The 16,452-nt window shown below is 44.6% G+C and overlaps 1 protein-coding gene across 2 annotated transcripts in view; it reads right to left on the reverse strand.

The window, feature by feature from the left end:
- Window positions 1-16,452, reverse strand: part of Itgb5 (integrin subunit beta 5) — a 113,650-nt gene that overhangs the window by 49,640 nt on the left and 47,558 nt on the right. For both annotated transcript variants that reach the window (XM_026394433.2, XM_026394425.2), the window contains exons 6-7: window positions 2,406-2,567; window positions 956-1,051 (exon numbers count right to left, since the gene is read on the reverse strand). In XM_026394433.2, the coding sequence (XP_026250218.2) occupies window positions 956-1,051; window positions 2,406-2,567 (258 nt within the window). The remainder of the gene's footprint in view (window positions 1-955; window positions 1,052-2,405; window positions 2,568-16,452) is intronic.

Raw genomic sequence — 16,452 nt, forward strand, 5'->3', positions numbered from 1 at the left:
ACGACAGTACATACCCGTTAATCCCTCTAAAAATGTAGTTTGTAAAACGCATCAGCCTGCCATTTTCCAAACAAACAAAACAGCAACAACAGATTGTCCTCCCTGTTTTCATTGTCTAGAACAGTCTCACACTAAAAGAAGCTCAAGAATTCCCAAAGACACCTGTGGCTTTTCACCAGGGACAGTCTTCATAAGAGTCATAGAAAGACGGGATCAGACAGGATTCTTTGTGGATATTTAGGGGATTCCTGGTGAAGTTTCCTAACCTCTCAGCAAAAAGGACATCAGAGGTGAGGGTGGGCTTCCCCTTCAGCTCACAGAAGTTGTGTATCTCGGGTTTTGAGTTCAATGTGTGACCTGCCCATCGTGTCAGGAAAGAGTGCTCACAGGGGAGCTGATGACGATGCATGACAGGACAACCTGGGGACAGTCTCATTAGATGGAAAGGACCCCTACAGATGGCTCCGTGACATCAGGACATTGGCTGTTCTCTTGGGGAGCTCCTATCCCAGACGACCGCTGGTCTCCCACTCTCTGCTAGTGAGGCATAAGGAACGCTGGAGTAGTGATGCAGGCTGCTCACTTGAATATTTAAGTGCACATCTGCACTTATTTCCCTTCCCTATAGAGTATGCCCCTCCACGTTTCCATTTTATCAACAGAAAAGTGGGGATCCACCCCATTTTCAAGGATTTTCTCAGAATCAAACTGGATACCATAAGTTTAAATTCCTTGTAAAGATATTCATGGCTGTGTGAATGCTTGAGTTTTCCTCAATATTAAGATTTTTTTCCACTGGATCAAGTCAGAGCTACACTGCACTCCTCCTTTGTCTCTCGCCACACAGAGCAGGGCTGGGAACAGGCCTTACCACTCTCCCACCCAGTTCTAACCTCCCTTAGAGTCAGTGAGGCCCCAGAACCAGGCCACTCCCCACCCCCACCCCAAGGCATACCTTGTAGAGCATATAGTGGTTTTTCGTCACTGCAAAAATGAGGTTGATGTTGTTCTCTGCCAGCTTCTCTCCAAGCAAGGCAAGGGACGGATAGTCCTAGGGCCAGGGCAAATCAAGGCTGTGACACTTGGGATGAGCTGAGAGCCCAGCACCTGCTCCAACACACACTCAGCTGCTCCACATTTACCATGATAAGGAAAGGTTTCCCTCAGGTGGCCCCTCAGAACCCTCAGTCCCCAGTGGCAGGTCCTGACTGAGGGACTGTGCAGAGGCACCCAAAGAACCCTGAGATACTTGCTAGACACCCCACAGTGGTTAAATGAGGACTGGGGCTTCTCCAGGCTGCTGTGTCTCCATCTTCCAGCAAGATGCTGAGGCCCCAAGGAGAACAACCACTGTCTCCTACCATCTGCCTTCAGCACTCTGCGCTTCCCTCTCTGCCCTAAGACCTTCCCTTGCCCTATTTTCCATTTCCTGTGCCCAACCACAGCCCCTGATCATAGCTCCGAACAGGAGGAGGCTGCTGACCACTGGGCTAAAAGCTGGCCATGGGGTGGGATGCAGAGCCAGGAGGCAGGAGGAGGCTGAGAAGCAGTTAACAGGGTCCTTAAGGACTTTAAGGTCTGCTGAGGGGCATAGAGGTTGCCATCAGCTGAGGTCCTACGGTCTCGAGTCTTTTCTCCAGATTTCACCACTCCTGGATAATTTGAAAGGCTTCAACATGATCACTTCTTGAAACTGGAGAAAAATACGTTTGTCTCGCAAAGAAAATTGGGAAGAACTCCTTCCTGGCCAGACACCAGAATGGATTTGGGAAAGAAGAAGGTACAGATTTCTGGAAAAGACCACATTGTATGTGTGGCAAGAGCTCGAGAGTTGTTGGGGCTGGGTAATGGGTATGCAGGGGTTCGCCGTGTTTGTCTATTACTATATGTGTTTGAAGTTCTGTATAAATTCTTTTAAATTAAGTGGCTATTGTCACAGGCTATTGAGAGTGGAGGATTCCCGAGGCTTCTGGTCCAGCAGTCCACCTGCTGCCCCTCTGACACTGACAGGGAACTCACTGCCTCGGGGCCATTTCTAGAAGCCAGGAATCCTCCCTGTAACTTCCATCCCAGTCGTGAGCTCTGTAGGAAACCATTCCTCACATTCCTAAAAGATCCCCTCTGCCCATGGTCTATCCCAACTCCCCCGGTTACCTTCTTCCTCTACCAAAAATCTCCCCACTTGGATACATAATGTCAGAAAGATGAACCTGCTATAGAAATCCCTGGGAAATGTCCCAAGTTAATGAGGAGTTCCAGAAACCCACTTGGAGAAGAGAGAAAAAAGGATGAGACCAAGAACCGACCAAAGGCCAGTGAGGACTGAGGGCCAGAGAAAGGATCAGAGGCGGGGTGAACAGTTAAACCCCGGGAAGGGTCCCCCTCGGAGCCTGTCTGCCCCTCACCATCTGGTTGGATGCAGTGTACTCGTTGGCCTCGTTCAGATGACACTGGCCATCATGTGGCTGCACCAGGCCCCCCAGTTTTCCATCCAGTGCGATGTGGGGCACGTCATCCGTTGTGAACACCAGCAAGTGCAGGGCGTCCTTTCGCCAGCCGATCTTCTCCTGCAGGACAGAAAGTGGAAGGTCAAGAGTCCTCCTGCCCAAGCCTTCCCTGGGGCATCCGTGGGACACTGGCCCATGTCCAGGGCTTGTAGTCTAATCGCAGGCATGCCCTGGCCATGCGCCCCTATGGCTCACCTTTAAGCCTCTGGTAATAGGTTCTGCAGAGGCTTAACAGACCTACAGCCTGGGCCCAGGAAACCTAGATGCACAGACAAATCTCTAAGCCTTTGCCCACACAAGCTCATGTGCCTGGACCCCACCCCACCCCAGGTCATTGCATTCATCCTGCTCCTTTCAATGACATCTCCTTCCTATCTGCCCCTTTCACCTCACCTATTATTCCTTCCCCAGATCCACTCCAGCCACCCCATCACATGCTCTGGCTGGGTTTGTCTGAGATAATAGTTAAATAATAGTTAAATAAACATCTCAGTCCTCCAGTTAGACATGAGTCACTCAGGACCAGAGTTCAAATGAACAAGAGACGGGGAGACACGTCTGATGTTTGAGGAGTTGGTAAGAACTGCCGTCTATTCTGGTAGATGTAAACCATTCCAATTATTAACAGAACCATTTCCTGTCTCAAGTCAGTCAGATCAGTTCTTTTCCTCCTTTCTGCTTCACTAAATGGAATTTATCCAATCTTTTTTTTTTTTTTTTTTTTTTTTGGTACTGAGGATTGAACTCAGGGATGCTTTACCACTTAGTCACATCCCCCACATTTTTATTTATTTGTTTGTTTGGAGACAGGGTCTTGTTGTATTGCCAAGGATGGCCTCAAACTTGTGATCCTCCTGCCTCAGCCTCCCAAGCTGCTGGGATTATAGGCATGCACCATCATGCCTGGGAATTTACCCAATCTTTGGGCTGTACCCTTGCTAAATGCAATCTGTGTGGCAAAGGAAGGACTCTATTTTTCACATCTGTCACTGTGGCCCCAATGTGGCACATAAACACTCCCAGTCATTATGATCAGAAGAAGCTAGACTCTGACACAGAGCAACAAACAAGTGGTATATATGGCCACTTCTTACTAAGAGTGAAAGGCATCCCAAGATGTGTTGGCAGCGGGATGAATGGATGCGGGACTTCAGCACTGCCCAGAGTCAGCTACCTGCGCACCTGTGACACTGAAATAAGAGACTGGGTCACAGATGGAACAGGTGGAACGCTATTGCTCTTACCCTGCAGATGAGGAGCCAAGGGCATCAACCTCTCTCACTCGTTTCAAAAGTGATACGGAAAAAGCTTGATGACCTATGATACTGTCTTGCTCCAGAAACAGCTTGGCCATGGAGAAATACATCACCAAATGTCAGGGAACGCAAGGGAGAGAAGGGGTTGGATGAGAAGCTAGTGGGGACTGGAAGCCGGGGACCACTGTGAACAAGGACCTCACTCTTTTGGGGAGTCGGTTTCCTAGGCCCTCAGCATTCACCCAATATACAGCCACTCATCTCCTGCTGTATGCCAGCCCCCACAGAACATCCTGGGTACAGAAAAGCTTGCTCCAGGTCTCAGAAAGTTGAAAGCCTCAACACACCATGATGAACATGTCAACGAGGGCAAATGCAAGGTGGATGAAGCCGGAGGGACAGGAGGACTTCCTAGGGAAGCAGAACTTAATGAAGAGGAAGCTGAAGGAAGAAATAAGGAGGGAGAAGGCCGAAGAGGGGTGGGCATTTTAGGGACTAGCAAAATATAGAAGAGAAAGAAGCACAGCAAGGAGGTAGGACCCAGAGGTAGGTCCCTCACAGCTAAGCCCTGACAAGTAGAAGTTGGGCTGTGACTCTTCTAGGCAGCACTGGCAGGGGTCACAGCAAGGTTTCTGGGTTGCTGCCAGTGTTCTGTTGCTTGACCTGGTATTTTCATTTTGAGAATATTTCTCAAGATGTACTCTTATATATATATAGTTTATTGAGTGTATATTTATAAAGAGTTACAAACTTCAAAAGAAATAAAACAATGTATCACAAGCCACAGAGTACGGAAGTGAGGGGGCAAAAGGCTTGGGAGAGAAAGCATAATGAGAGAGCTTTTGGACAGGCAGGGCAGCCCATGCCTGTAATACCAGGGACTCAGGGGGCTGAGGCAGGAGGATTGCAAATTTGAGGGCAGCCTCAGCAACTAGTGAGGACCCTGTCTCAAAATCGAAAATAAAAAGGTCTGAAGACTTAGCTCAGTGGTAAAGCACCCCCGAGTTCAATCCCTAGTTTAAAAAAAAAAGAAAAGAAAAGAAAGAAAGGAGAGAGAGAGAGAGAGAGAGAGAGAGAGAGAGAGAGAGAGAGAGAGAGCTTGGCAAGAAAATGTTGATTTATTAGCCACAAATCATGTACTAAAAACAGTGTAAGATAGAAGATCAACCTTCAATTTGACAAAATGTATTAAGAACCTTACAGAAAATTGAGACCTGAATAAATGGACAGAGGTATCGGTTTCACGATCGAGGAGTTAATAGTGTTCAGATGTCATTTTTCCACAAAGGGACTCACAGACCTGACATGTGCAAATAAAAGGAAAATTACTTTGAAAGTGACACATAAAGAGCATTTCAGAATGGCCCTGGGAGGCCAAGAAAGGGGCAGCACTGTGCAGGATTCTACCTGCTGCCTAGGAATCCACCCTTAGACTCACTGGCATCTGGACTGGCCCGAATGACCTAATGACCAGACAGCTACATTGTGCCCAGAAGCTCAAAATGCATATCAGGAGGTTGAATTCTTGTTTTTATTAACACTTCCATCCTGTTCATGATTCTTTTCTTCACCTTCCAACCTCATGTAGCCCCTGTTCCTCTCAACATTCAAGAGCTCGTATTAGCTCCCATTTATTCTGGCTTCCAGAGAACACTGATTCAGAACTATCTGAACCTGTGTCTCCCAAATGGCAATTTTGGGTACCAGGGATTGAACTCAAGGACACTCACCACTGAGCCATATCCCCAGCCCTTTTTATTTTTTTTATTTTCAGAGAGGGTTTCACTAGGTTGCTTACAGCCTCACTAAGTTGCTGAGGCCTAGCTTCAAACCTGCAATCCTCCTGCCTCAGCCTCCTAAACTACTGGGATGACAGGCATGTACCACCACATCCAGGCCAAATGGCAATTTTTAAGAACCCAAATAAAGTCCTTTTTACTTTTACAGTTATCTGAGTTTGGACTGATCCATACACAATCACAATCAAAAACCCAAAAAGCCTTTTTGAGAAAATGACAAGCTTACTCTAAAATTTACATGGAATTGTAAATAATGGAGACAAGCCAAACAATTTTGAAAAAGAACAAAAAAAAAGGAGGAGTATCATCTAAGGTCAAGACTGATTACAGAACTACAGCAATCAAGACAGTGTGCTATAGACCAAATGCTACCCTCCCTAATCTTGTACTGCCTCAGTGACCCAGCTGAATTTCTAACCCACCCAATCTTGTTCATCTTTGAGGAAGGTTGCCTGTAGGCCAGAAGTTCCAGAGCCAGCGAGGTGGACAAAACTGTTTGGATCTATGACCACCAGACAACCTCTAACTGCATTACAATCTATCTTCTTAATAAATGACCCCCACCCAACGCCATGACAGTTAACAATTGCCAGGCAGATAATCAGAAAGAACCTGAAAAGGAGCAGAAAGAGGTGGTGCCTGAATTCCAGAGTAGTTTCCAACCTATTCCCAGAAAATACATGAATATTCCTCCCTTTATTAGCCCTTCCATCCCCTCATTTCCTTCCCTTTCCATCCATAAATTCCCAACCTGCAATGAGCTGAGAAGTTGATTTGCAGGTTTATTCCCCACTTCTGCTCTTGACCAGGAATAAACCATCTTTCACTGTACAGTTGTGCTCAGTCCTGTTACTGGTTCCATGATCTCAAGAGGGAAAAAAGACCCAGTTTGGGGCCAAAAAAATCGGTAACAAAATGTATGGATACAGAGACCAGATACAGACCCACACATGTTTAATTTGGCAGGATTCTGGACTCATTAGACATTCATATGCAAAAAACAAAAACAAAAACAAAACAACCCACATAGGTCATGTACAGAAATTAACTCAAAGTTGATCATAGACCTAAATGTAGCTTAAAGCTATAAACTTTAAAACCCTTGTGACTTTGGTATGGGCAAAGATTTCTTGGACTAGAAATCTTTATCTTGGGATAAAAAAAATTGATGAATTAGACTTCATCAAAACTAAAATCTTCTGTTCTTTGAAAGACATGGTTAAGAAAATGAAACGACAAGGCACAGACTGGGAGAAAATATTTATAAGAGGGGCTAGGTTGTGGCTCAGTGGTAGAGTGCTCCCCTAGCAAGTGCGAGGCCCTGGGTTCAATCCTCAGCACCACATAAAAATAAAAAAAATAAAGATATTGTGTCCAACTAAAAAATGAATATTTAAAAAAAGTGTTAAAAAAAAAGAAAATATTTATAAAAGGTTAAAAACTAATAAAGGGTTTGTATCCAGAATATATAAAGAACACTCCCAAGTCAATAAGAAAACAAACTATATTTAAAAAGTGGTCAAAAAATTTGTATAGATACATCACCAAAGAAGAAACATGATTAGAAATAATGTTGTTAAGGCTGGCCTGGAACTTGGGATCCTGCACCTCATCTTCCCAAGTCGCTGGGGTTACAGGTGTGTGCCACCACCACTCATCTTAAAAAGGATGTGTCTTTTGACTCAGTGATGCAACTTCAGGAGAATCTATCCACTAAAAGCTGTATGAAATTACACCCCAAAATATTTTTATTAATAGTAAGAAAAAGGCAAACTCATGAATATCCTTTTTTAGGAAAAGGTAGGAAAATTAAGATATCCCCTGCATAGCTGTTAGAAATTATGTATAACAAAGTGAAAACAAAAACTCAGCACTACAATTGTATTGTCATTACAAACTACTGTGAAAGAAGCATAACTCTCTATTTAAAAGGGAGAGAGAGAGAAACAAACTACACCATAGTATTGTAGGGGTTGAGATTATGCATAATCTCTTTTATCTTTTTTCCAATATTTTCTGAACTGATTTAAATAAACAAGCACTACTTTTTGCAAGACTGGGCTTTAATTGCTGGTTTTGTCACTGACGTTCTTCCGTCTCCATTTCTTCCACGCTAGCATCCTGATGGTCTTTTGGGAACATACACCATGGGAGCAGCAAGGGGACCGAACAATGTGGAATGTGAGTGCCTCATGATGAGCACTGGAATTTTGCAGCTGCCCCTGACTACCTGTGTGACTTTGACTCACTTATTTAACACCTCAAAAACTTAATAATACTTAACACAGACCGAGCATGCCCTGATTCCATTTATTCTTCACTACAACCTTGGTGAAGTAAGTCATAGATTGCCATCTTGTAGATGAGGAAACTGCTGCTCAGAGAGATGAAGTAATCCACTTACTGAACTAGCAAAGGCCAGAAAAGCCAGATTGAAACAGCAGGCATCTTATCCTCAGAGCTAACCTAGCTAGAGCCAATCATATAGGGAGAGGAGGTCATGTGTGTGCACAATAAATCAGACAATTCATACAAGAGCCTGGCACATAGCAAGCTTGCAACTAATGACTGAGCATCCAAAATAAATGTTTGTTGAATGGAAGGCGGCATCTGAAATGGAAGTAGCTCCACAAGTGCAGAGTGGCACAGCTTAATCATAGTAATTCTGTTTTCTCTGAAGTGGGTTCTTGTTCTGTGAATGGTGTTAATAGCCGTGGTCCAGAGGCCGGGCTGCAGGAATGCGTCAGGACACTCAGCCGCCCAGGCATGCAGGTCTCACATGTGGTGACCGCACAGGGTATTTACATTGAAAATACTTTCCCTACTGTAGGCTTGGCTGGTAGAGCCCTCTGCTTAGAAGACTTAAGTTCTGTATTGTACGTTCAGGGCATGGAACAATAGCGAGAAAGAGGATTTTTTTTTTTTTTAAGGGAAATCACTGAACTATAAAATGGAACATGACAGGGAGGTCAGACTCCACAAACCTTAGAACAGATGAGTCTGGGTTCAACTCTCTGCCTTGCTCCAAGAGGGACACTGAGTCAGCTCCCACCCACTCTCATTTGTGAAATGAAGCTAACCTTGACTTGCAAGGCTGGTGCTAGGTTTTTAGAAATAGTGTATTAAAAAGTACTTAGCACATGAAAGTAACTATAAAGGGAATCTATAATTATCACTTTAGGACCAGTAATAACTTTTACATCTCTTCTTTTACTACTTGATGTGTGAATCTACACCATTGTTACAGGGAATACTAATTACTGCATAGCAAACAGTTTAAAAGCCCTGCATTAATTAAAAACCACAATGAGATTCATACTGCATGCCTATTTAAATCACTAAAATTAAAAAGACTGAAGACACCAAATGGTGATGAAGATGTAACAACTGGAACCCACTCTGCTGGTAGGAATGTAAAATGACACATGAATTTTGGAAAATAGTTGGTCAGTTTCTTGGAAAGTTGAAAACCTAACCAGATGCAGTGGTACACGCCTGGAATCCTAGCAATTCTGGAAGCTGAAGAAAGAGTCACAAGTTTGAGGCCAGCCTCAGCAACTTAATGGGACCCTGTCTCAAAATAAAAATGGTGCCAGGCGCAGTGGTGCACACCTGTAATCCCAGCGGCGTGGGAGGCTGAGGCAGGAGGATCGAGAGTTCAAAGCCAGCCTCAGCAACAGTGAGGCACTAAGCAACTCAGTGAGACCCTGTCTTTAAATAAAATATAAAATAGGGCTGGGGATGTGGCTCAGTGGTTGAATGCCCCCGAATTCCATCCCTGACACTAAACATATAAGTAAATAAATAAAAATGGGGATATTGATCAGTGATAGAGTACCCCTGGGTTCAATCCCCAGTACTTCCCCCCCCCCAAAAAAAAAAGAAAAGAAAAGAAAAGAAAGAAAAAGGTTAAACACCTATCGTATGACCCAGTCATCGTCTTTCAGGTATTGGTCCAAGAGAAATGAAAGCACACTTCCATACTAAGACATGATCACAAACATTTATAACAGCTCTCTCATAACAGGAAAAACTAGAAACAGCCCATGAGTTCATCAACAGGGAAAGCAGGTAAGTAAACTTCTGGATATCTAGGCAACTCAGAAACTAAAAGAACGAATGGATAAACTCAAGAGCACAAAGAGTCTCAAAATAAATGTGTGGGTTGAAATGAGCCAGGCCAAAAAAAGGGAGTATATATTATGTATATAAAAATTTTAGCCAATGCAACCTAATGTATAATGAAACCAAATTCATGGTTGCCTGGGGTGGAAGGGAAGGGAGAAATGACAAAGGGGCACAATTACACTTTTGCGGTGAAGGATATGTTCATTATCTTGGTTGTGGTGTGGTTTCTTGAGAGTGTATGTATGTGTCAAAATCTGTCAAACTGTACACTTTTGATATATCATTGTGTAGGTCAATCGTACTTCAATGATTTTTTTATTTTAAAGAAGTCTTGATTTGCTCAAAATATCATTTAATACAATAAAAGTACCTGCACATACTGATGGTCGGGAATGTTCTGGGAACACTGCATATGAATATTCTTTAACTGGGCAGCAGTTGTGGGCTGGGGCTCAAGGAACTGGCAACTCTAGATTCAGCCCTATCGCTGCCTCCTCTTGTCTTTTGACCTTGGGCAAGTTTCTTAATCTTTGCCAGTCCCAAATTTTAAATTATAAGAAGGAGCTAATAACAATATTGATAAGATACAGCTGTTGAGAGAATTAGACAAGATGATACACCAGGAGCACCCAGCCCAATACCTGGAATGTAGTCAACAGCCAGTAATTAGACTCTTTGTCATCAGTATTTCCACCGGGCTGAAAAGTCTGACTCATGCCTATAATTCAGAAGCACACCATCTCATCCTTGGATTGTATCGAGAGGGGTGGTGTTTAGCTCCTTTGCTTATTCTCATTTCCTTTGCTCATTCTCATGTTGAATACATTCTCTCTCTCTCTCTCTCTCTCTCTCTCTCTCTATATATATATATATATATATATATATAAACTTTTAAATGAAAAAGAAGAGCTGTTTACTTAGCTAAACTCTTCTCCACATCTCTGAGTAAAAACTACATCTAAACAAAACTGATTTCACTGAGATGACCGAGGTTGAAAATGTCAGGGTGGGCGGGACGGAAATGCTCTGGCTGGCCTAAGGAGCAAGAAATCCGGTGTCTGGCCAAGACCAAGATTCGATCAACTTTGATTTTGCTGGTCAAATCTGAATCTGGTTCAACACCAGATCTGTTTCAGCCTTCAAATCTGCCGTCTCACACTCACTCACAGGGTGACCTGGACCTTTGCATCACCCAGAGAAACACATACCTGTTCCTAATATCTCCCAGTGTTGGGAACCCCCACCCCACTGGGATATCTTTCTGCTAGGACCCTGCTCTCCATCCTCAACTACTCATGGTCCCAAAGGAAGGCAGGCTCCTCCCTCCCTGAGGAAACACAGCCCCACAAATCCCACCCTCTTTGGAGAATGTTCCATCAGTCAGTCCCTCGGGGATTCCTTATCATGTGTCTAAAAATATGCTCAAGGCCCAGTTGCCATAACCCTTGCCTTGACCCTGCTACTCCACCAGGCTCTCGACCCTCATCTCCTCTTTAAAGCTAGCAGACGGATTGCCTCTATTTCCCTCCACCCGTTGGTTTCTTATAATCTGACCTCTCTCTCAGTCATAAAAAAAAAAAAAAAAAAAAAAAAAAAAAAGTGGAAACAGGAACCAAGAGGGAAGACCAGCCTTTCCCAGCTTTTGAAAAGTAAATAAAATCTGGCTTCTCCCAAGAGTAAAGACAGACTTTCTGGCTTGTTCACCTACAACAGCTGGCCCCACAGAAAGCCTGGTGCCCAGGGGAGAGTCAGATGGTTAGAGAGTAGTTTGAGAAAACGAGGCTCCAGCCTATGGGGCAATTTGGCTTCTTGGAGTTGAAAGGAATCATACTCAGTGGCTGCAAGGTCTGGCAAAAGAGGAAGGTCCCTCAAAGGACCAAGAACAGTATTCCAAAACCCTGCTTCTGTCCCACCTCCATAGTCTGTCCCTGGATCCCTTCAGAAGTCCCCCTACCCCAATGGTAAGGAAGCTCCACAGGAAGCCACAGGAACCAGGGAAAGATTTTCTAAATGCCAGCTCCAAGCAAGCTGTGCTTGACAAACAAAGTGAGTGTGTACAGTAGAGTTCATGGTCACAGTGGCCAAATACAAATGCAGTTCAGAGGGTGCACTGCTCAGAAGACAGGATCAAGGGGCTACTGCAGGACAAAAGCACAAGAGGTTAACCAGGGAGAAAATAGAGCAAATAAGCTGCACCTGAGGTCTGGAAGGAATCCCAGCTGTTCAAGACCTACCTCTATCAGCTGCGGGGATCTTTCCTCCAGCACCCACCACCTGGGTACAGAGCACACACACACACACACACACACACACACACACTCACCACAACATCCAACAGCCTTGCTCTGCTGCTGAGAGCAATCCTTGCCAGGAAAATCTTCCTTCCTTGGACTCCAAGCTGCTTACTTGTAGCAACCCTCCTGCACCCCCTGGTCCAGCCAGAAGGGTCTATTCCCACTTAAATCATGACAGCCAGGGTCAGTTAACAAGCTTCTTCTCACAGTGTCTCCTCAGAGTGAGATAAGAATTTAGGGATACAGAGAATACTGAGTTTCAAAAGAGAAGTGTTGGAATGCCCAGTAAATAAATCATGAGCATCCTGGACTGTGACCTTGTGCCTGTCTCCACAACCATAAGGCACCTGGAGGAACCACTCCTTTAGGGAGTCTGTGAATTAAAGAATTTGGTGACCAAGAAATGACCCTAGCTTCATGGTAAATAGTACAACGTACACCTTGGAAGAGATTTAAGATGCTAATGAGACAGGCAATGTAAGAAGTAGCATGATCAGAACATGAGGATACATCCCAAAGCAACCCCATCCCCTTCCACCCCTAGTTCGGCCCCAGCTGCGGCCCTTCTCTAAATGTTAAAACCCCAAACCAGTCAGGCAGCTTGCCCTGAGATCATCCGTACTCCTGTACTCAAGTGTAAGTTCCACTTTATAATAAATTCCTTGCTCTGCTATTCACACCTGACTAGTCCATAAATCCTCTTCTATGAGGTGGTCAAGAACCAGGAAGGTCTTGAGTAGAGGTCTCCTCTGCTCCTGGAGGCCTACTCGTACACCCGGGCGGTGACAAGAGGACAGGGTTCCAAGCCAGGTGCCATCCACTCACCCACCTCTGCTCTCTCGCTATCAACACCTGTATTAAACAGTCCCTGGAGTCCTGAATGTAGTGTGGCCCGCAGAAGAGCTCTAACTGGGCCCTGCGCACATGGCCAATGTCTGGGCAACTGAATTTTCCAGGCTCACAGTAAGTCTGTGGGTCCCCAGAACCATTCTGTAATAATTTATTTGCACACAAGAAGCATACAGAGCATGACAAGAGAGAGAGAGGAACACTCGAGGATGCTCCTTGGAGAGTCAGGGAGGCCTGGGAATCTTAGAAAGCCATGGCCACTCTGCGGTCAGAAAACATAGGTGGGTGCCTGCAGGCACGTAGGTGGCTCGCTGATCTGGCTCACTGTGCAGATAACACTCACAAATCCTCTCTATAAAACTGTGCAAACACAGGGGCACCCTAGTATAAAGATGCCATCACAACCAAGTCTCAGTGATGACACAAACATCAGCTGGAACTCTTTTTTTTCTTTCTTATTTGTTGACAGACCTTTATTTTACTCAATTATTTATATGCAGTGCTGACAATCAAACCCAGTCCCTCACACATGCCAGGCAAATGCTCTACCACTGAGCCACCACCCCAGCCCTACCAACATTAGCTTTAAATGATCAGGTTTTTGATCTCAAAGTCAAGCCACTAAAATTAGCAATGACTCAAATGAAGGGGTCCTCAGGCCACATGTCAACATAGCCCACAGCCTCATTGTCACTGATGAGTCACCAGGCACATGCTCTCCCTTTGCTGATAAAGAGCCACCATGTGAACAGCAGTCTCTCACCGCGAGCTATGGGAGCCTGAGGGAGCAGAGCCAGTGATTCTGAGGTGCTCTCAGAACTGGGAGAGGCAGACATTAGAGCTCCCGTTGTACAGACAGGGAAGCCAAGGGCAAGACAAGATGCTCACTGGAAGGTCCAGGCTCCATCAGCATGCTAACCTTGGGACCATACTGGTGATCACCCTGGCAACCCTCAGGACTGTGAGTCAGGCCACAACTGCGTCTGATAAGCAGGAAAGTCACAGCTAAGAGAGAAGCAGGACACAGACGGTGATTCCCAAGGACCATTTCTGCCCCGTTCCACAGTCAGCAAATGAGGTCAGGCAGGTCACTGTGATGGTTCCTTGGGCTAGGACTTGGCTCTCTTTGGAAGTTCATGCCTCCCACTCCTCTGCTCCTGTGTGACTTCAAAAGATGGCAGATGCTCTAATGTCAAAGTTGAGTACACCAGCATGAAGGTCCAGTTTCTTTCTGTAGCTATGGCTCTGCCATTTCTAACTATAAGAAATTTGAGAAGCTACCCATCTTCCTCATCAAAAGAGAATGATACTCCCACCTTTAAGGAGAGAGAATAAGCTGGCGGAGTGTCTCTGCACAAAGCCTGGTCCTCAAAAGTGCTCAGCCAATGAGAATCAATCACATCATTAGCATCTGAGCCTCACAGGGACGCAGAGAGATCAGAGTGAGCTCCTGAGGGAAAGAAATACCATGATTCAATCACAGGGTCCTAGGAGCCTATCCTTCCACAGAGCCTGCACCCTGCTAAATCTCAGATCTTGCTCATCATCCATCTTTCTACTGGAATGAAGTTTATGGGGGCTGGAGCTGTGGTTACTGCCACTGCGCAACCACCACAGCACCTCACAGGGGTCTCATGCCCAGTAAGTACTCAACACATTTTCAAACACAACAGTAAGATTCGCTGTCCATCAACCTTTCAGGCAAGCACTGGGGACAGGTTTCAGAGAGAAGAGAGGAAAGAAAGGGAGCTGAGCTGGCTAGCCAGTGGGCAGATCCCACAGCAGATCTGAACTTGGGGACCAAGGATTCTTAATTCCAAAGTGGCATATGAAGAAAAACAAGGTTAGACTCTCTGTGATTGGTTTCCAGAACCATGCTGATATTCAAGCCTGTTTCTATTGCTTTATAACAATAAACATGTTCTCATCAGTAGTTTGTTTTTCCTGCTTCCACATACTTTGCAATGAAATATCTTTTTTTTTTAATCTGTTCTGTGGTTAAACTTAATGTAGCCAAAAGTGTAATATTTCTTTCCTTGGGGAAAGAAATCTTGGCCTGTGACTCAGGGGATAAACATCTACTTCAAGCCCAAACCTAACAATGTGCAGCAGGACATTTTTATGTGGGCTCTGTGGCAAGGTCCACTCTGAGCCGAAGACAACTTCAGAATACATAAGGTTGAGTCATGCATGCATTTTCCACTTTGTTGGATAAAATATTAATAGGCAAATATCCATTATCACTGACAGTTAAATATTGGTCATTTCATATAGGTCAACATAATATTGACAAACAGGTTGTTTTAGTGAATCTGCAAATTCAAATCAAATCCCTGAGCATAAGGACTTTTTCTCATTTTCTGTAGTTTCTTCCATGATCCAGGCCATAGTTTGGGACAAGAAACAGTACTTCAGGTTCCACTTCAAAGGACATATATAAAGCACGGTGGAGCCACAGAGGCAGCATGATATGATGGCAGGGTGGACAGTGTGGGTCACAAGGACCTGGGAGCTCCTGAATTTCAGAAACACAAAGGCTCCTATACACACAAAGCATTTGTTGGATCACAGATGTTTAATTATGTGCAAAGCAGTGAGCTTGGTGCTGCATGAGAGAAGAGACACTGTCCCTGCCTTCAGGGACTTTACTTTCTCCAAGAGGAGGCACACATCATTCAAGTCATGCTCAAGTAAAAATAAAGTGATAACTGGGATAGGAGTGACCAAGGACCTGGCAATGGGGGATCCTGACTAGTCAGGATGATCAATCAGGGAGGTTTCCCTGACAGATAAACAATTATGCTGATGTCTGCAAGATGAGTAGGCCTAGGTTAGACCTGAAGAGAAAAGCAGGTTTGGGGGAAGAAGGGAGAGATAAAAATGTGAGCACAGGGAATTTCCAGGGCAGGGAAAAAATGATACCATAATGGTAGATACATGAGGTTTTACATATGCTAAAAAACCATCGAGGGGGCTGGGGATGAGGCTCAAGCGGTAGCGCGCTCGCCTGGCATGCGGCCCGGGTTCGATCCTCAGCACCACATACCAACAAAGATGTTGTGTCTGCCAAGAACTAAAAAATAAATATTAAAATTCTCTCTCTCTCTCTCTCTCTCTCTAAAAAAAAAAAAAAAAAAAAAAAAAAAAAAAAAAAAAAAAAAATTGGGACTTCTGTTACAAAAAAAAAAAAAAAAAAAAAAAAACCATCGAATGTACCACACCAAGATTGAACTGTAATACAAACTCTGGACTTTGGTAGATGATGATGTGTTAACGCTGGTTCATTGATTGGAATGAATGTATCACACAGACACAGGATGTTGATAGTGCAAGAGGCTGTACGCTCTGAAGGATAAAGTCTACTGCTGGGCAAGGTGGTGCACGTCTATAATCCCAGTGGCTCAGGAGGCTGAGGCAGGAGGATCATAAGTTCAAAGCCAGCCTCAGCAACTTAGGAAGGCTCTAAACAACTTAGTGTCTCAGAATAAAAATATTAAAAAATGTCTGGGGTTGTGGCTCAGTGGTTAAGCCCAACTAGGCTCAATCCCTGGTATAAATAAATAAATAAATAAATAAAGTCTACTAATAAGAAAAGAAAGAAAGTAGGACTACAGGAGAG

The sequence above is a fragment of the Urocitellus parryii genome, chromosome 2, assembly GCF_045843805.1.
Source record: "Urocitellus parryii isolate mUroPar1 chromosome 2, mUroPar1.hap1, whole genome shotgun sequence".
NCBI lineage: Eukaryota > Metazoa > Chordata > Mammalia > Rodentia > Sciuridae > Urocitellus > Urocitellus parryii.